At 51.0% G+C, this 20,148-nt stretch overlaps 2 protein-coding genes across 4 annotated transcripts in view; one reads left to right on the plus strand and one right to left on the minus strand.

Moving 5' to 3' along the window:
• The window catches only part of MTOR (mechanistic target of rapamycin kinase), a 58,968-nt gene extending 49,380 nt beyond the window's left edge, over positions 1 to 9,588 (minus strand). For all 3 annotated transcript variants that reach the window (XM_071575444.1, XM_071575443.1, XM_071575442.1), the window contains exons 1-14: positions 9,536 to 9,588; positions 8,365 to 8,527; positions 7,842 to 7,950; positions 6,405 to 6,637; positions 5,925 to 6,125; positions 5,071 to 5,205; positions 4,379 to 4,654; positions 3,959 to 4,067; positions 2,944 to 3,130; positions 2,631 to 2,759; positions 2,023 to 2,267; positions 1,669 to 1,884; positions 824 to 1,029; positions 284 to 406 (exon numbers count right to left, since the gene is read on the minus strand). In XM_071575444.1, the coding sequence (XP_071431545.1) occupies positions 284 to 406; positions 824 to 1,029; positions 1,669 to 1,884; positions 2,023 to 2,267; positions 2,631 to 2,759; positions 2,944 to 3,130; positions 3,959 to 4,067; positions 4,379 to 4,654; positions 5,071 to 5,205; positions 5,925 to 6,125; positions 6,405 to 6,637; positions 7,842 to 7,950; positions 8,365 to 8,484 (2,289 nt within the window). In that variant the 5' untranslated portion in view covers positions 8,485 to 8,527; positions 9,536 to 9,588. The remainder of the gene's footprint in view (positions 1 to 283; positions 407 to 823; positions 1,030 to 1,668; positions 1,885 to 2,022; positions 2,268 to 2,630; positions 2,760 to 2,943; positions 3,131 to 3,958; positions 4,068 to 4,378; positions 4,655 to 5,070; positions 5,206 to 5,924; positions 6,126 to 6,404; positions 6,638 to 7,841; positions 7,951 to 8,364; positions 8,528 to 9,535) is intronic.
• Positions 9,589 to 10,274: 686 nt separating this feature from the next.
• UBIAD1 (UbiA prenyltransferase domain containing 1) lies at positions 10,275 to 16,135 on the plus strand. Its single transcript, XM_071575828.1, has 2 exons — positions 10,275 to 10,920; positions 12,642 to 16,135. Exons 1-2 carry the CDS (start codon positions 10,404 to 10,406, stop codon positions 13,127 to 13,129), a joined length of 1,005 nt encoding a protein of 334 aa, XP_071431929.1. The 5' UTR covers positions 10,275 to 10,403; the 3' UTR covers positions 13,130 to 16,135.
• The last annotated feature ends 4,013 nt before the right edge of the window (positions 16,136 to 20,148 follow it).

A 20,148-nucleotide genomic window follows, 5' to 3' on the forward strand; every position in this document is an offset into this window, starting at 1 on the left:
GAGCACTCAAAATTACCTTTCCTTTGTTCACACCTGACATTGACCCTATGGGGGCTCAGCTTGTATCATGGTGAGCATTTCAACAGTGAAGGAAAGTTTTATGTCACAAACTTTATGCAAAACTGGAATCCAGCTGGGCTACACTGTCACCCACATGCATGACTGAGGGTAAAACACACCAACCTGTTTTTTTCCTGCTATGATGAAGCAAAAGAACTGCAGCTCCTGAAGCTAAACCTGCTCCATCACCTCCCTCCCAGCCAGCAGGAAATGCAGAGCTCACCTTCAGGATGGGCTCCATGTAGGGGCGGATGAGCCGTGGGGCGTTGGAAACCAGGTGACCCAACATCCTGGCACTCTGCTCCTTAATCCTGCCCACCCCACTGTGCTCCAGCTCCGTCAGGATCTGCACAGAGACAGGGGCAGCCTGAGAACTGGGAAATAATGGGGGGCAAACATTCTGGAGACTTCCTTCCCTTCTGAAACAAACCCAGCACCTGTAGGAAGTGTTCTACATTTCACTCCATGGAGTAATTTATGTCTAAATGAAACCAAAATTAATTAGCATAGAACTGAATAGATGGCTCCAAAACCATCTACGTTTGTGAAGTGGTACCATCAATTCACCTAAAAGCACCACAGAACACTCTTCCTCAAGACAGATGGAAAGCACTGCTGCATGACAACTGTGCAGTGAAGTAACAACTGCTGTCCATTCCCTTCTAACACATCCACAGAGCTTCACTCCCAACACCCACCACTGAGCACTTGCTCAAAGCCACTGAGCTGGGCAACAATTATTTTCCAAAATTGTTTTCCTCACCTGGATGAGCATCTTGCGCAGGAAGGGCATGACAAAGGCAGGGTTCATGCTGCTCAGGCGCCCCACAGTGCAGATGGCCAGCTCTCTGATTTCAAACACTTGGTCATTCAGGGCCACAAAGAGAGCTTGCAGGTTCTCTGCCTGGGCAAGGTGAGCATCAAAGCGCTCATCCAGGGAAGCCAACACACAGAAACGGATATCAGGGTCTGCAAGAACACAGTTGTTTCTCTTTAAGTGCAGTGAACTCCAGTTCTCATTGCCTTAGTTTGCAGACAAGACTCAAACATTTTTCACAACATCAAAGAAATGCCAGGAGTTTTCCCAGAGGGAGACACCACATCAGTGTGTTTCACACACGAGGAACAGGGCAGGTCAGCAACCCCTGTGCTGCTCAGCACTGCCCCAGTAGCCAGGCCAGTACAGTGACAAGCTCTTGAACCTGCAGTGGTACATTCAGAGACATTATGCAGCAAACACAGCGTGGTAACCTGAGCTAATTAAAAAAATCAAGTAGGAGGATTCAACAGAAAGGACCAATCCCTCTCAAAATGATAAAGTTGGAGGCCATGACCCAGAACAACAGCAAAAAAAGTCTCAGGGTTCTGCCCAGTTCAAAGGATTACCAAGGGCACAGCTGGATCATTTTGCCCTAGTGTTCTATTGGCACCTCAAAAATCAAGACCTGGGTAGAGAAATTAGGAGACTTTTTTCTAATTTGTAAAGAACAACAGCCTAAGTTAGTGGCAAGTAAGTCCAAATTCCACTACAACCTTAACATCATGACCTGCTCAGAGGGTGAAACACCCACGTGGCAGGAGAACCTTCTCTCTGAAGCGCACACCCACCTGGGTCAGTTATCCCAACCACAAGCAGCTTGCTGAGGACATCGGCCACCACCTGCACCGCTGTCTGGCTGACCACGTGGGCATGGCCACTGATGAGGTGGATGGAGGGCGTGAGCAGGCGCGAGCAGGTGCGCGCGGCCTCCATGCGGATCTCCTTGTGCTCGCTGTTCAGGAAGTGGTCAGCGCAGTGCCGCACGAACTGCGTCAGGGAGTGCCCTGCAAGGGGAGCAGGGGTCAAACACGGCCTGCCCCGCCAGTGCCAGCTTCTCCAGGGAGCAGGAGCTCAAACAGGGAGCTCTCAGAGTGCTCCTCTACACCCACACCCTTGGCCCCCACCGCCTTACTGAATCTCACCTTCAAACTCAAAGCTGCCAAGTGTGCGAAGGGCGAGGGTGATGCTGCCCACATCGCTGGCCTCTGGGATGTTGGTGAGGCTGGGGGAGGCAAGCTGGTGGGCAAGGCCCTTTGGCATGCCTGGGTGTCGCAGGGGCTTGTGCATGAGCACAAGAGAGAGCATTTTCAGCAGCCCATCCTGGATATCCTTCTTCAGCTGGGGGATCTGCCGGCTCAGGTCGTACAGCACCGCTGTCAGGGCAGGGCTGAGGGCGAGAGGCAGGCAGAGAGCCATGAGTCTGCTGCCTGTCAGATGCTCTCTACAATTTTGCAGGTTGCTGCCAAATGTGTTTGAACAGCAGCAAGTAAAGGAGACTGGTTTTGAATTCATTAGTTCTTCTACAAAAAGATTTCTTTACAGAGATACCAGTGCTCTTAAATAACCCAACAGACACATTAACACTTAAAACGTATTATTCATCTGAAACACCTATACTGATCTTCTGAAAGATCACTTAAAAGCAATAATCTTCCTTCTCAATGTGAAGACTTTGAAGGTCTCGTTCTGCAGGGCCCACAATGCCATCCTGTGGCTAACAGGAGAATATGTTCCTGTGCCTTGTGCTCACCTCAGGCCCACAGCCAGCATGGGCTCCAAAAGCTCTTTGATGTCCTGCTGGATACTGGGCCCCATGGCTCGTGCCAACATACTGATGCAGGTGAAGACTGTGGCATCAACCTGCACAGACTTCTGCCTCCTGGAAAGGGACCACATAAAGGTTTATTAGGAAGACCCACAATTTTTCCACACATCTTTCCTCATCCTATTTTGTGTTATCAGTCTTGCAGAAATACTTCTGATTTTAATACAATAATTTGACATCACAAAAACTATTCAAGGAACAGGAGTTTCAGTTTCTTCTCTAACTTCCACATACTTACTTGTGGGCAAAGTCCTTGGGGGGAAGAGCTGCTTTTATGATTTCAAGGACTTTTGGCAGGTAAGCTTGAAACTCAGACCTCACAGCCACAGAGAGCAAACCCAAGGCCTGGAAGGCTGCTGTTCTCTCCTTCTCCTTCTTCACACAGCTGAGAACATGATTCATGGTGTCTGGGAGATACTGATCAGCTGCCCAGGAGAGAAAACAATACAGATATCAGAATTCACTTGGGTTTATACAGCTGCATCACATTTGCAACTAAACCTTTACAAGGTGTAAAACTAAGGAATGGAAATAGTCCTGTTAAGTTTGCTGACATGATCTGTGGGAAACATGTCACCATATGATAAAAATTAGGACCACAAAAGGCTTTGTTTTTAAAAACAAAAATTACCAAAATAGAACAGCTATTAAACCCCCCCCTGCAACAAGGTCTTAAACACAAATAAATTCCAAGCATCTTGGTTTTACAGTGATTGATTGGAAATTCAGAAAAATAACACAAATATTGTTCCAACCCACTAAGAGCAGTTTGGTGACTTGTCTCCAACTCTGATATTCTCTCTCCTAAATTTGCTTGATCAATCAACTGAACTACTTTAAAGCTGGCAGGTATTTCCCATTTTTACTTGATATTTCCCAGTATATGCAACAGAGAAAAGGAAGAGAACTCAGGATGGTATTTGGGATACAATGAGGAGGAGCAAGAGAGAAGAAACCTACACTGTCTGACATACTGAGAGAAAAAAAGGGGGTTCTGTGTGTTATGGTATTGATCACAGAACTCAGACAAAAGGCTTCAGTCCATTTCCTTCATCAGAGCAACATTTTGGCATCAACTACCAAGTCACACTCAGAAAAAACGACTGTCCTCCCACGGAGGAATGTGCTCATCTCACCAGCAGCACACTTGGTCTGCTGCATTGCCTGCACAAGCTCCTCTGGAGCAAAGAGAGCTGGATCCCTTCCAGCCCAGTTTCAGCACCATTCCTACCCCCAGCCATCTGTGCTGTCACCTGTGAATGCCGAAGGACGGAAAGCCGCCAGCCGCGGGAGGAGATTGAGAACCGTCATCTGGATCAGGGAATTTTTGCTGGTTCTGCACTTGAGAACCCACTGGCAGACCTGGAAGGAGATAGATTGGGCTCTGAAGGATGGCCATTGCCACAGATGTTTATTACATGTGTGCTTTTAGGCATTCCACTGACATTTGGCTTCAGAGTCCAACAGAAAGATGGATAATTGACTGTTTCCAAAGGAAGTAAATCACTTGCTCCAAGAGAGACAAAGCCAAGGCCAGGATACAATTACTGAGTTTTGAAGGCTCACTTCAGTACTCAGCAGCACTGCCTGCTCACCAAGGACACAGAGGACAATTGCTCTGCCAGAGCCAGTGGTGTGGACAAAGGCAGACAAGCTGAAGAATGAACACTTACTTGATCAAACTTCTCTTCCATCAGATCCCGGCAGCATCGACTTTCCACCAAAGTAGACTTTGCTGGGACAGGGGAGGTTGCAAACCCCATGATTCCTTGGTGAGCACTGTAGCCCAGGAGACCAGCCAAGGCATTGGACTGGGAGGGCTGAAGAGACTGGAAGCTTGTGAAGGGAGTGATGTGGCGAGGTTTGGTACCAAAGCCCATCAGGTCTTTGCAGTACTTGTCATGCACAAGCTGCTGCTGAGTGATCTCTTCCATCTCCTCTCTAAGGCGCTGGACAAAGCAGAAGAGCATTAAGAGAATAGCTGAGTAAAGGATTCCCAGCACAGTGCTACCCACATCTCCTGAGCAGCATCCTCTATAATTGATATCCAAATGGCTGTAAAACATCAACCAAGTCAAATTCAGCAAAAATATCTGTATCTAACATGCAACAGAGTCTTCATTCCTTGGAAAATTCTTTTTCATTTCAATTATAATCTAGTTAACAGCCTTTCCATCAGGGCTTAATACCTCCTCAGCCCAAACTTATACCTAATATTTCTCTGACACACTTCAGTTTGTAATAACTGATGCTCTGACTCCACAGTCAGATGACTTTTCCACCCAGCAACCCCCATGACAAACAAAAGGGGTATTTCCACAGAGTCAGGGAAGCCCCAGGAAGCCCAGCTTGTTCCCTGGCTCACCTCTCCCTCCATACTGCTGATCCTCACTAGCTCATTGAGGATCAGTAAGGCACCATGGATTCGGTCATCTCGATTCATTCCTTTCTCTTTGGCCAAAGTCTCATCAAAGCCCTTCTCAGCCTCTTCATACGTGTGCTTGGGGGAGAAGAAAAACCCTCAGTGTTAGTGCAGAAACAGAGCCCGTGGAAATGAAGTAGCACTGCCAGTCAAGAGTTACTGATGCCCTGAATTTCCCAGGAGAAGCCACAACCCTCAGCTGAGCCATAACAGAAGAATAACACAACAAAACCCAGAATCACCCAGAAGTTGTGGATTCTGCTGCAAAGCACTTCAACAGCACTAATCAAACAGCATGGTATAAACTCCATCAATATCCTCAGCACTTATTTGACTATAAGGAATCCAAGTTCACAAGATTTGACTGCACTGACCAAAATTTATTTGATAGGATGGAGCTTCTTAAGTCATATGACAATGGCAGCAAAGTGAAGGCTCAGACCAAAGAATTCTTACCTTTCTCCTTTAGGTTTATTCACACTAATAATAATAATAAAACCATCTGCTAGTGAGAGATGACAAGAGATAGATAACTGCATGGCTGTAAAACTAGGTCAGGTTCAACAGCTGAAAATAAGTTGCAGACAGAGCACTGGATTCTTGAAGGAGTTAAGTCTCTCACTATTACACTGGGTTAAAGCAATTATTCATTTTGGAACCCGTTATATTTTCAAGGAGGCAGCTTTCCTGACAAAGGTGACACAGGCTCATAGCTTAGCCAGCTCTTCTGAAAACTGGCCTTTGACCATCTGCATTGCATTATGAGGGGCTGCTTCAAACCAAAGTTGTTTCCTTACCCTGTACCACTGGGGCTTCTGCATCTCCTTGGGCTCCCGCTGCGTGGTGAGGATAAGGCAGGCTCTCAGGGCAGACACAGCTCCCTCTCGGATGGCCTGTTTGGGATCCCACACAGCCACAAATATGTTGTCAAAGAAGGGCTGCACTTGCTGGAAGAAGAAGGTGGGCACGCTGATGGCCAGCTCCCGCAGGACCAGCACCTGGAGGTGGGCAGGGAACAGGGACAGTGTGGAGGGTGAGCACCCCGAGCAAACCTCGGAACTTGTACAGCACAGCAACACTTATTGCAGCTGGTGATGTCTGGGAGCCTGAGCTGCCTCCAGGTCCCACACAACGGTGCCTCAGCCTTCTGTAGTCGCCGGGCTAAGGCAGAGCAGTGAAGCAGCACTGCCTGCCACGAGAGCCCCCCAGAGCCTCAGACACAGCAGCCGTTCCCAGAGCTGTCCCCGCCCCCAGCCCGCCGCAGGACGGTCACTCACAGCCGCGTGTCTCCGGCCCTCGTTGCGGTCCGCCCCGAGCCACTCCAGCGCGCGCTTCACCTCGAACTCCACGTACTCGGCCGTGAAGGTGTCCCCGGCCATGGCCAGGCGCCCGATCGCCTTCGACGCCATCTCCATCACCACGGGGTCGTTGGATGGCAGCAGGTTCCTCAGGTAGTTGGCAAACCTGCCGATACGGGTGGCATTGCCTCCCTCCACACCAATGAGGCTTGCTGCAGAGAGAGGGAGCAATGCTGTGGCTTGTCCTTCACAGTCAGTGAGGCACAGAGCAGGCAATCCCTGCACGAGACTGAGTATTCCCTATCCACTCCTTAGAGAGTCACAGTAACTCCTTGCAGGGAAAAAAACCCAATCAAACAATAGGAAATTCTTTTGAGCCTGAACTTGTTGAGTGAGTTGGAAAACACATTCAGTATCTTCGTAAATCTTCCACATTTTTAGTTTTAAGAGAAAAAAAAATCCACCCTGGGATCATAGACCCATTTTCAATAGAAAGGTATCCACCCACATGCAACTACTACAGCTGGTCTGACTCAGGAGAGAAGCCAAAGACTGAATGGACCAAGGAAATGCTCTCGCCTTCAGCCCTGGAGATGGTCTGTCCTGGCCAGGGTGGAGGCACCTCATCAGGCAGCAGCTTTCACTGCCAGAGTCTGGGCTGTACCTGCTCTGTAGACAAACAGTGTCCAGGGGTGTCAAGTTGGCACCTTTCAACAGCACTAAATTCACAGGCCCAATTTGGAAGTGATACTGTCAGCTCAAGATCAGGTGTTGTCAACAGAGACCTCTCTATCTAAGGGACTTGTGCAGTCTTTGAACACGTTGAGACTGGATGATTATCTCTCTGAGTCCAAAGCATAAACACCTCCTCTTTGGCTATTAAAGAAGTAACTGCTACAATACAGGCCACCTGCTTGGAAGGCAAAGTAAACTGACTTCCCCAGGAGATGGAAGCTCCTTACACTGAACACACAACCACTGATGGAGCAGCTGAGCAGAACCAAAGCAGAAGCTCTGTGAGCCCTTCCCAGGGATGGGAGCTGCTGTTATGGAGACAGGTAAAGTTAACAAGAATCAGCCTCCCCAGACAGAAGAGAGTTGAGAAAGTCAGCCCACCCTGATACATATAAATGGGCAGAACAAAGTGTTCCCAGCTGAGCTCCAGAACAGAATTTTCACTGCTCAGCACTCACATTTGGTGCTCCACTCCCAGAAGAGCTCAGGGCCCATTAAGCCCCAGGTTTTCAGCCACTCTCAGCACTCAGCAGCTCCCATGCTGACACTTCAGACAGACAGCCAGAGCCCAGCAATGAGCACAGCCCCAGTGTGCAGACATCAGGCCCTTCAGAGAACCTGTCCCTGAAGACAGATGCATGAAGGAAAATCTCACCAGAGGCATTAAGCACTTTCACTCACCTATAGCCAGAATACCACCCTTCCTTTCATTTGCATCAGAACTAGAGACCAGCTCAAATATGTGATGGTTCAGCTGATCATAAAACCTGGTAGACTCTTCCTGACTCATCTGTAAAAGCAAAAAGTCCAAATCAGCTTTCAGCACTCTCTCCCTCCCTCCTGCCCCACAAACCTGCATGAAAACAACACTCCCTAGGTCACTTAAACAGGAAGAAATTAAACCAACTATCCACTACAAACACAAAATAGTATCTCTTTTTTGTGCCCTCGATGCAGCAAGTGTATTTATTGTGGTGATGCAGCAAGTGTATTTATTGTGGTGATGCAGCAAGTGTATTTTTTCTGGTGCTTGACCACCCATTTATGCCACCAACTCACCCCTCCTACATGCTGGGGCAAGGACAAGCTCCCTGTTAGGTCCCATCTCCTCTCTGAGAGCAGCCTCCATATCCCCAATCCCCCCTGCCAAAGCAGCCAGCCCTGCCCGGACACAGGGCTGCCTGTCCCCACCTGCAGCACTCACCTCTCTCAGCTCCATGGTCACGTAGTGCTGCAGGTCCTTGGCTGCCTTGGCCCTCGTCTCCTCGCTCCGGCTCTTCAGGCCGTTGGCAAACTGCTGCAGGATGGACACGGTGCCCGACATGGTGGTGCCAGGTGGGGCCCGGGGGCATCCAGTCCTGGAGGTTCTTCAGAGAGATGGGTTTTGTTACTGCTTGAATTGGGATCTCTGAGCTTTGTCTCTGAGGCTGCTCCTGCTGCCTGTTTTCAGAGCACAGGGCCCGTGGCATGCACGGATGCTGTGCCACCTTACAGGTAATTATTCCATTCCTTAGGCCTTCAGTGAGACAACTGTATCCCCACGTGCAGTGGCTCTCAGCCTGTTTGCTCCCAAGCTGCTCAAACACCAAAATACTCTGCAGCAGGTCAGGTGCCCCATGGTGATCTAATTCTAAATCAAGGGTCATGCAACAGCTGAAGAGGAGCAGAGTCAGAGCAGGGTTTGCAGCTACCCCACAATAAATGTGCACAACCATTCCCAGGGCTGTATCACTATCGAACTGACTCCTCCTTCAGCACTTCCACCCAAGGCTCTCCACCAAAATCCCACTGTTGTGCCAACACAAGGAAGACTCAGCGCTCAGGGCCTGGCAAGTGCTACACCGTCCAGCAGGTATTTACAGACAGCAAACCCACTTACAGCAACACCAGTCACTGCGACGGGCTATCCTGCCCAGCACACAACCAAACTCTCCCAGGAGCCCTTCCCTACACCAAAACAACTTCAGAGGCTTGACATCCCCCCGGCCCGCGATGTCCATATTATATAAGCCCAAACCGAGCACTGACACCAGAACTTCAGCCGCTTCTCCCCAGATACTCCCCAGAGGTGCCACAGGGGCCGCAGTGAGCGGCGGGTCCGGGAGCGCTCCGGGGGTGCGGGAGCAGCCGGAGGTGCTGCCCGGGGTGCTGTTCGCTGTCCCTGCCCGCCGGCCCTGCCCGCTGTCCCTGCCCAGAGCCCCTCAGGGCCGCGGGGCCCCGGCAGGCCCGGGCTCGGGGGCTCGGCAGGCCGGCGCTGAGGGAGCGCGGACCAGGGGCCCCGCCGCGGCGCTGCGGGCGGGCAGGGGCGCTCGGGGAACGGGAGGCGATGCCCGGGGCCGGGGGAGGCTCCGCCGCTGTCCCTCGCCCGCACTCACCGCTCCCCGCTCGCCGCCGCCCGGGCCGCGCCGGCTCCCCCGTTCCGCGCCCCGCCCCGCCCGCGCCGGCCAATAGGCTTCCAGCAGCGCCGTGATGGACATCGCCTTCAGCCAATAGAGAGAGAGCAAGAGGGAAGGAGGGCTGGCAGCTCCGCCCCTTCTCCCAAGGAAGCGCAGGGGTCGGCGCCTGTTGACCAATCGCCGCGCCGGGCGCGCTGAGTGGCAGCAGCTTTGGCTAATGGAAAGGCGGGACTTGCTCAGTAGGCCCGCCTCCCAGACGCCGCTTCCGCCCTTCCTGCGGGCGCCCGCCATGGCGGCGGCGGAGCAGAGAGGCGGCACGGTGTGCCGGGCTGGTGCGGGTGGGCGGCTCGGGGGATGGAGAGCTGGCCCTGCGCAGAGCTGCGATCGGTCGGTCGGTCGGAGCGGGGACCGCGGGGCCTTGCGGGGCCGATGCTGTTCCACGGCTACGTCGGCGACATGCACAGTGCGCTGTGCGCATGCGCGCGGGGAGAGCGCGCCGCCGAAATGTGTCCGTGCGGCCGTGAGGGCCCCAACGGCGGCGAGCGCTCCTTGCCCGCCATGCAGCCTCCTCCTCCTCCTCCTCTCGCCGCGGTGCCGCCGAGTGCTGCGGGCTGAGCCCTCGCCGCCGCTCCTGACGCCGCGGGCCGGTTGGTTTCGCGTTTCATTCGTGTGCGCCGGGGGGTGGCGGCGGGCACGGAACCCCTGTCGCGGGGCCGCGCGGCGCGGCGGGGCGGGGACGGCCGTGCCGCCGCGGGCCCCTCAGGCCGCCATGGCCGCCCCTGGGACGCGCCGCCGGTAACGCCGGCCCTTCCCCTTCCAGGCGCTGCTGCCGGAGCGCGGGGCGAGCATGGGGCCGGCCGAGCCGCTGCAGAACATCAGCATCAGCGCCGAGAGCCCCCGCGGGAGCGAGAGGAACGGCGGCGGCGCGGCGGGCGCGGACGGGCCCGCGGCCCGCGGCTGGAGGCACAAGTGCGCGGCCTACGTGCTGGCGCTGCGGCCCTGGAGCTTCAGCGCCTCGCTGACCCCCGTGGCGCTGGGCAGCGCCCTCGCCTTCCGCGCCCAGGGCACGCTGCACCCCGGGCTGCTGCTGGGCAGCGCCGTCACCGTCCTGGCCGTGCACGGAGCCGGAAACCTCGTCAACACCTACTACGACTTCTCCAAAGGCATCGACCACAAGAAGAGCGATGACAGGACGCTGGTGGACCAGATCCTGGAGCCGCAGGACGTGGTGCGGTTCGGCGTGTTCCTGTACACCCTGGGCTGCGTGTGCGCCGCGGGGCTCTACGCCGTGTCCACCCTCAAGCTGGAGCACCTGGCGCTGATCTACTTCGGGGGCCTCTCCAGCTCCTTCCTTTACACTGGAGGTAAGTGCTGCATCCCTTTCACAGGGGATGGGAGTGTAGATGTGACAGAATGGGCTGAATTGTCAAGGGTTTCTAGAGGATGCAAATGATCCACCCAATACACTGCCAGGGAAAGATCTGGTGGCGTTTCCTGCAGTCCCGGGACATAAACTTGTGTTCTTTCCACTGGATTGTTGTGGGAAGGGTCACACTCAGTTCTTCAGTGGGAAAGTGATGCTGAAAAAGTGACGTTTTGCACACATGGCTTCAGATCCTCATTGCAACTATTGCTGAGTCTTTTTGTGAGGTTCATCTCCTGGCCCTTGCCAGGACAGCTCATGGTGTATTTTCTTTGCTGTGTTGTGGAATGTTTTGTTGTTTTTGTCCACCTGGCCCTTCACTGCCATTGCTGAACAGTTTGTGATTGTCCTTAATGAGAGGAGGATATTTTTAGTGCCCCCTGTGTTGAACAGATACAAACATCATTCCTAGGAGCAGGAAAAACAGCTCAGTTTCAAAGTGTCAGACGTTGTTATGTTTGTTTCCCTGAAAGAATCTTGTCAGTTTTGCATTTTGTTCTCTCTTTCTTCAAGGCCAGGTTCTAATATCCATGATCACGCTGAAGAGTTTCCTTTTTCCTGCAGAAATAGATACTTTAGAGGATGAGTGTTAGAGCCTGGGCCTTAATTTCTCTCACATTGTTTGGAGAAATCCAGGAGCTGCATTTCCTTTATTATCTTTGCAAAGCAGGGATAGAATCATAGGATGGATTGGGTTGGAAAAGAGCTCTGAGATCAGCAAGTCCAACCCTTGATCCAACCCCACTGTGATCACCAGCCCAGGGCACGGAGTGCCCTGGGCTGGTGATCACAGTAGGGTTGGATCAAGAAGTGGTGGATTCTCCCTCAGTGCCACATCCATAGAATGGATTGGGTTGGAAAAGCCCTCCAAGATCATCAAGTCCAACCCTTGGTCCAACTCCAGTCCCTTCACCAGATCATGGCACTCAGTGCCACGGCCAAGCTCAGTTTCAAACCCTCCAGGGATGGATGATCCATTTGTTACCCACAGCTGCACTTGCACTGGCTGGTCAAGCTGCATTTCCTTTACTCCCTTTTCAAAGCAGGGATGATACATTTGTTACCCACAACTGTGTGTGCATTGGCTGGTCAAGCTGCATTTCCTTTATTTTTGCAAAGCAGGAATAAGTTTGTTACTCACAGCTGCACCTGCCCTGTGTGAGCTCCATTTCTTTTATTCTCTGCAAAGCAGGGATGATAAGTTTGTTACCCACGGCTGCATTTCCTTTACCCACATCTGCACTTGCACTGGCTGTTTAAGCTGCATTTTATTCTCTTTTCAAAGCAGGGATGATACATTTGTTACCCACAACTGTGTGTGCATTGGCTGGTCAAGCTGCATTTCCTTTATTCTCTCTGCACAGCAGGGATAAGTTTGTTACCCACATCTGCACTTGCACCGGCTGTTTAAGCTGCATTTTATTCTCTTTTCAGAGCAGGGATGATGCATTTGTTACCCACAGCTGCACGTGTGTTGTCTGTTCAAGCTCCATTTCCTTTACTCTCTTTTCAAAGCAGGGATGATGTGTTTGGTGTCCCCAGCTGCACGTGCCCTGTCTGTTCACAGTGTTCCTGGGGAAGGGGCTGCTCTGACGTTGCCCTTTCCCTCCTGCCCCCGGAGCTGTTGGTGACGCTGCGTTTCCCTCTTGTGTCTTGCCACAGGGATCGGCTTTAAGTACGTGGCCCTTGGGGACGTGGTGATCCTGATCACGTTCGGGCCGCTGGCCGTGGTGTTTGCGCACGCCGTGCAGGTGGGGGCGCTGTCGGTGTCCCCGCTGCTGTACGCGGTGCCGCTGGCGCTCAGCACCGAGGCCATCCTGCACAGCAACAACACGCGGGACATGGAGTCGGACCGGCAGGCGGGCATCGTCACGCTGGCCATCCTGCTGGGCCCCGCCTGCTCCTACGTGCTCTACGCCGCGCTGCTCTTCCTGCCCTACCTGATCTTCTGCGTGCTGGCCACGCGCTACACCATCAGCATGGCCCTGCCCCTGCTCACCATCCCCATGGCCTTCTCCCTGGAGAGGCAGTTCCGCAGCCGCAGCTTCGGCAGAATCCCCCAGCGGACAGCCAAGCTCAACCTGCTGCTGGGGCTCTTCTACGTGCTTGGCCTCGCGCTGGCACCCGCCGGCGCCCTGCCCGGGCTGTGACACCGGCCCCGCACCCGCTGCCCGTGCCAGGGACCCCCGAGTTGGGGAGCAAATGATCGGGGGGAGGGTGGGGAGAATGGAGAGACCATCTTGAGCTGGTGATGGCGAATTTTGTGATTTCTGGCCTTGGTTAGGACGTGCAAGAGACTTGTGAGGAGTGAGGGGTCAGCTCTTCAGAAGGGATGAACTGTGTGGCTTTGCCTCAGAGGAACAAGGTGACATGAGGACAAGGAGGTGTCCAAAGAACCTCATCCTTCTGCCACTGAATCTTTGCACTGTCAGCTCAGTGACAGCTCGAGCCTCAAATCAAGCTCTCCCTTCACAAGCACAACGATCCCTTTTGTCTCTTCTTTTCTTACCGTGGTCAGGGATTCCAGTGGCTCCTGTGTGGAAAACAAAACACTGCCAAATGTTTAGCATCACAACAGCATAGGTGCTATTACTTCACTCTTGTGAACGTAGTTCATCTCTTGTACCCTTTAATTTTTGTCTTTTTTCATAGCCACATTTTGAGCTTTTATTTACAAGCCCCCTGAAATGCACTGGATGCTGATTCATTAACTGTTGCTTGTTCCTTATAGTCTAGAAATTTCAAAGTTCTGGATCTCTGTGGAATGTGGTGCTGACATGGAGCATGATTAGCCCACTGCAGAGATTTGAAGCCAAACCCAGGAAATCTCTATTCTGCCACTGAAGGTGTAAATGCAAACCATGCACCTGGAAAGCCCTCAAAGGGTAGAAAAACAAATGGTTTCCATTTTTGCATTTGCTTAGAAATGACAGTTTTGGAGTTAAGGAGGAGCTGACAGTGCCAGATTTCTCTGAATGGCTGTGGATTAGTAGATACATTGGTGGGAGAACAAATTCTTGGTTTAAAAGAAGTGGGTTTTTTTCATTTGTTTTTCTTTGTTTATTTAGAGGCCAAGAGTGCTATAGTCAAATGTCTTATAATAACAAGCCCAGTTTAGCAAAGAAGAAATATCCAGGGTTAGAAAACCCAAATCTGGATTATTGCATTGAATCTGCATACAAATTAAGGCTGGAAAGAGGAAGAAGCCAATCTCATTAACAAGATTTTTCCCAATGGAGTCCAGAGTTTGTGTCACTGAATCACAATTCAGTGAGCTCTGAGAGGATGTTCCCCACCTCTTTTCCCCCTCCACACCTTACAGTGTTGCTTTGTTTTCTCCTGCAGCTCTTGCCACTTTGCAGAGCTGTTTCAGCAGTTATGTAGCTCTCTGAGAAACTTGCCAAACACAGTGGGGACAAACGTGTGCCTTGCAGTGCAGAGGTGGGTTTGATCCATGCTGTGTCATCAGTGGCAGTGGAATTCTCCTCCCTGCTGGAGGGTTCTCAGCTCCTGTGGGCAGGGCTGGGTGAAAAGCTTGTCTGCAGGAGCTGTGGAGGCTGCAGGGAGGGGGACAGGTGTTGGACTGAGCACAGCCTGGCTTGGAACAAGTGCTAACCAGTGTTTGAAAGGCTGTTACACACAAGCAATAAACCAGCAATAACTCCCAGTGCAGTGCCCTGCCTCTGTCCTGTGGTGCCCTTGGGGTGTTGGTCTGAGAGCTGAGTGTCCTGTGCAGTGGGCTGTGCTTGGGTTTTTGTCTCCTGTGAAGCAGCTGTTAGAGCTGAGCTGAAGTCAGGGGGAAGGATTCTTTGCAGGCCTATTTAATGAGCCACAGTTTCATCTCTTGCTAAAACTGGGCAAATGATCTCTCTAACCTGACTGGGCACAGGACAAGAGATGGACTTCAGCAACTGCTGTACTTTAGAAACACAAGCAGAAAATGTAGAAGTTCAGCTCAGGTAGTTGGAGGGAGATACCAGAAGGTTTTGGACACTGTTCTCAATACAGACATAGAGAACAGAGTTTGTTGCTTCTTTGTGCACCTACAGAGTGAAGAGGAGCCTGGTTCCAATACCCAGGTCACTTCTCTGCAAACCAAAAGCTTTTCTAGGGGTAAGGGCTGAGCTGGAGGATCTGTTCCCCTTGCAGGGGGGATATGTAGGTTTGTTGGGGTAGTCCTGTAGCAGCTGGGTGCTTTATTTCATGATAGCTGGGGTTTGAAAAGCTATCAGGTTTTTTACAAAAACTAGAGTGCTTAAGCTAAATTCCTTAAAGTAACTCATACTTGGCTCATATCTTTGATACCCTTAATTGTAGTGCTGGAAAGATCTGGGATATGATCCTTGGTGGAGTAGGGTGTGTAACTCCAGTGGTACCTTGGACACCCTGTCCTGGGTAGGATGTTTGGTTACTGCTGGAAAGGACCAGTGCTTTCTGTTACTGCAATTAAACAGCTCTTCAGTCCATATAAATGTCTGTGGAACACTTTTCAAGCTGGGGGGATTAAAAGTATTTTAACAGTAAAAATGAGGTGACAGTTTGGTAATTCCTTACCAGCTGCTGCTGGTTGCCTCCAATTCTGTGTCTGTGAAAAACAGTGTCATTCCAGGTTCCTAAGAATGTCAGTACTGACTAACACATTCTTCACTGTGGCTTTGAGGAAGTGATTTGACTTCTCTGTGTCTCAGAAAGTGGCTGATTTTTGCCTCCCTCACAGGGATGCTGAGCTGGCATCATTGTCATAGACAGCTCTGAGGGTAAAAAGTGCTTTATCTCTGTGTGCTTTCCAAAAAGCTTGTTAGGACTAGAGGACATTTTAGATATGAACTAACCTAAAGGATGACTTAATCAATGTAATTAGACCAAAATAATCTTCACATCTAATCATTAAGTGGTAAGAGAGGTTCATTTATTGGTTTGCTTTGTGATGAGGATGCTGGGTCTCTTTCCCTGCCCTTCTGTTCCCTCTCCCATCTACTTTCCCTGAATATAAACTTCTAAAAGTTCTTTCAGGTCTCTCTTGATGAGCTGTGTCACAGTGTGCTGAGTCTGCACTGGTGGATGAGCAGTCTCTGCAGCCTGTCTGTGAATGTGTCCCAAAGCACCTCCCAGTCCCTCTGACCCAATAAAATGTGTGAATGTTATTCTGTTAATTATGCTGTGTTTGGTTATTTCATCAAGTTGTATTTTTGCACATGGATTAAAACATCTTTAGGAAGAGAAGAGGGTCTTCATCCACCACGTTTATAGTATGAAAAAATCATACTTTTTGTGTGAATCCTTTTATAAATCACACAGTGCTGTCCTTCCCTGTCAGCAGGTGGACAGTTCAGGAGCAGTGATCACTCAAACCAGTGGCAGAGGTCAGAGTAGCTCAGTCTGTTCCTCAGTGTGCCCCACAGCTGCATTTGGAGGTGATTCCAGGTGCAGGGCTGTGCTCCAGGATCCTCCCCGGGAGGAGGCTGCAGTTCCCATGCCCACAGGTGGCAGCCTTGCTCCTCCAGCGCTGCTGGAGCAGCTCAGCTGTGCTTGCAGCATTTTCAGTGTTTGTTGTACCTCCCTGGCTCTCCTCTGGTGTAAGGAAAGGTGGGAGATAAATGGCTGCGGGTGCATTGCTGATGGGCAGGTTATGGCTGGGCAGACACTGCTGATGCAGGCAGGTACAGGCAGAGAGGGGCCTTTGAGGGCAGCCACTCAGCTCCAAAAGCCTTTGCTGGTGGCTCAGTAACTCCCTCTGGTTGGGTGCTGAGGGCTGAGCTTTCAGAGAGTGGGCAAGCTGTGGTGGGCAGTGCACCCATGGGAGGGGATGCAGTGTCTGCAAACTCTGCAATGGACTTGTGCTCACACAAGTGCTTTTAATGCCTCTTGGATCCCCAGTGCAAAGCCTTAACACTTTCACAGTGTTTTCAGGAGCTTGGATTGTACCCTCCCCATTACTTGGGTGAGTACACCGAGTCACTGCTGCTTAATCAAGGTCATGCTCCTTGGAGGAGGGTACAGTCTGGGACCTTAATAACCAGGCCTTTCCCTTCCCATCCTGGGTTGTCTTTTAGGTCACTGGTAGATTATTTGAATCACCTTCAGTCCCTTTATCCTTGGAGTTTGAGCCTGCTGAATTACATGGTTAAGGAATGAAATGCTGCTCTGGCTTCTTAAAGCCATTTTTCATTTTAAAGGGGGAATTAAATATCATGGCAAGATAAAATCTGTAGCTCCCAGCACTGCCTAAAATGTGTGAGGTTCAGTAAAGCTCAGCAGGGCTGGCTTATTGCAGCTGTGTGTCTACAGGAACAGCCCCAGGGCAGGGCAGGATAATGCCCACGTTTTACTGTCTGGAACAAGGTCTTTGTGCTCCTTTGGAGCTCAGAGTAGGACCCAAAATGAACCTGTTCTCAGGGCTTTTTTACCCCTTCTGATGATGACAACTCAATACTGTTGGTGCTTATCCTTGTTATATAATTAGCTGACAGGAAAGCCCATGTTCTAATCCAGGTGTTTCTGTGGCCACATGGATTTGTCTGAATGACTAATACTTGAAGGACATACTGAGCATTCCTTTGGGCTCAGCTGAGGGCCTGTGACTTGCTCCAACACTGATCTCACTGATCTGCAGGCACGGGGGGGTTATCAGCCAAGTGTGTCTGTCCACCCAAAGGGCCCTGTGTCTGGGCACCTGTGCCAGGCTGCACGTGTGCCCCATCCTCAGAGAGTTCACAGCCTCTGCTCACCAAGGCCCAAATGGTTTGTAAAACCCACAAGGAATCCAAAGGTATAACCCCTGACTGTCCTCTGCTGACTTCTCATCAGCCTGCCAGGCCCTGAATGATTTGAAGAATTAAAAATCTATGGGGCTGCTTTCTCATGGAACAACAAGGAGGGGACTCTGCTCATTAATCAGATGGCTCTGTCAATAATGGATCAAGATGAACGTGCTGGCTGAGATGTGTCCCAGGCAGTTTGTCAGGGAGCAGGGAAAGCAGGGGGGGCCTCACTGAAACTGCATCTGAAATGCTGCTCAAAGAGCTTGAAAGTTTGGAGAGCTCAGCAACAGGAGAGGTTGGGACCTGCCTGCAGTCTGACCCTTGGGTGGCCCTTTTCAGATGTCTTGTCCTAGGCTGGACTGGCACTGGGCAGCTCTGCTGGTCTGGCAGTGATTTAAGTGCTAATTGAGGTGGGAGATGGTGGCACCTGCTCTTTGCTGTAGTGCTGGATCCATGGCCAGTCTGTTAGCTGGGAAATGCAGACTAGCCCAGCATTAATAAAGCCTGGTCTTCTTTAGAATGCATAGAACATAAAGTTCTTCTAGGGAGTGGTTTGGTTTGTGAGCCTTGTCACAGATTTAGCTCAAAGAATAAAGATGGTGCATGATTTTAGGTGTCCCAGTAGGCCAAAAAACAAAGCCTGTGCCCCAAATGCTGACTTACAGTGTGAGGGAATGAGCAAAATGCCTGTTTGATATAAGAGGCAAATTCAGGCAACTTACATCTCATGCAGTGTTTGCAAATACATCTGCAGACACAATTGCCACAAATCCTCGTGCCGTGGGAAATAAGCAGTTCCTCAGACTTTGACCTAATGGAAAGAGAGTCTAATAAACCACCCTCCCAGCCTGGTTAGCCATTGTCCCAAGGGCTGGGGAAATGACTTCAGCTAGAGTATAAATTACTTTCTGTGTGGCAGAAGGCCCCTGTGTGCCTCAGCTGAGTCGTATTTCCCCTGGGGGGAACAGCTCTCCCACTGTACAAACCTGAGCTCCAGTCAGGATAAATAAAGGAGAGGTCGGGAACGACACGCCAGAGATTCATGTGCTGCGTGTGTGTGTGTGTGTTCTGGAGCTCAGTAACACCTTCAGAGTCCACCTGGTGCTGTGCCATCCCATTCTTCATCTGGGCCTTCTTCCTTAAATTAGTTCTTAAGCAGACCTTAATTAGCCACCCAGAAATACCAGGCTCTGTCCCCAGTGCTGTGAAGGGCTCTCTGTGAAGCTCCTTCTCAACAAATCCCCTGCAGCACCTCTGCCTCTGCACACCTTTGTAGCTGAGGTTTCCAGAAGAAGTGGAACAACATTTGCACATGTATGGAGAGAGAATAAAGGGTAAAGACCAAGAAGGGAGTTGGAAAGGATAGATGTGTATTAAAGAACTTCAGAAGCTGAAATCCTGGTTCCTTTATGTCAAAAGGTTTTTCTCTCCTCCCCAGCAGCTCTCAGGGCAGGAATCCCCTGCTGTTGTGTGAGCAGCAGTGGGTCAGCCTGGCACACAGACCTTCCCTCCCTCAGTCCTCCTTCCATCAGTGACAGCCTGGCCTCTCAAATCCAGATCCCAAATTATCTGGTTTTCAGGGGGCCCAGGATTTCACCTGGTTCAAAGGCAGGAGAAAGGGTGAGCTGGGGAAGCTGAACCTGAACTACTCCAGGGTTAGTACTGTGGTTCTGGCACTATCCCTGCATAAGGTGTGGAGACACAGAAATTCAGGTGTTCTAGGGAAAAAAGAATGTCTGAGGTATTTTAGCATTGTCATGTAGTGCTGCCTCATCCAGAGACACTCAGCATTTTCACAAAGCTGGTTGGGAGACTCCTGTGACTGAAGAGCCTGGAATTGGGAGAAGGGAGGTGACTTGGCCCAGTGTATGGGATTCCAAGTCCTGTGTACTTGTCTCCTGCCCTGCTCCTTGTCTTCTGCTGTCCTGTGAAACCCTTTAGCAGGAAATTGAGCTCTTCTCAGTATAGTCTGTGTAGAGGAATCTCCAGTTCTGAACAGTGTTCATGGCCAGAAAGAGCCAAGTCCTGAATTCCTCTGTCCCTTCTGCATCCTCAGGAGATCACAGGCATGAGATACCTTTGGGCAGAGCAGTGCTGGGCCAGGACTGGTTGGTGCAGGGACATACTGAGAGTGGGGCACATTCCAACTGAGAGTTAACTCATCTCCAGATGGTGAAGAAACAAATCTAAGTAATTCAGGAGCCCTGAATGTCTCCTGAGGATTGAGACATAAAAAGAAAAATACCAATCTCTCTAGCAAGCCAACCCACAGGAGAAAAAAATGGTTGTTTTCTAGAGATCCATATGTTTTTTGTGTGTGGGAGAGAATGTGTGTTGCATTCTGACTTGGATAAAAACCATCTTCTGGAGGAAGAGTTACAGGGAAGAAATGTTTTCAGCATTTACTG

Source organism: Pithys albifrons, chromosome 22 (genome assembly GCF_047495875.1).
Source record: "Pithys albifrons albifrons isolate INPA30051 chromosome 22, PitAlb_v1, whole genome shotgun sequence".
In the NCBI taxonomy this organism is placed as follows: domain Eukaryota; kingdom Metazoa; phylum Chordata; class Aves; order Passeriformes; family Thamnophilidae; genus Pithys; species Pithys albifrons.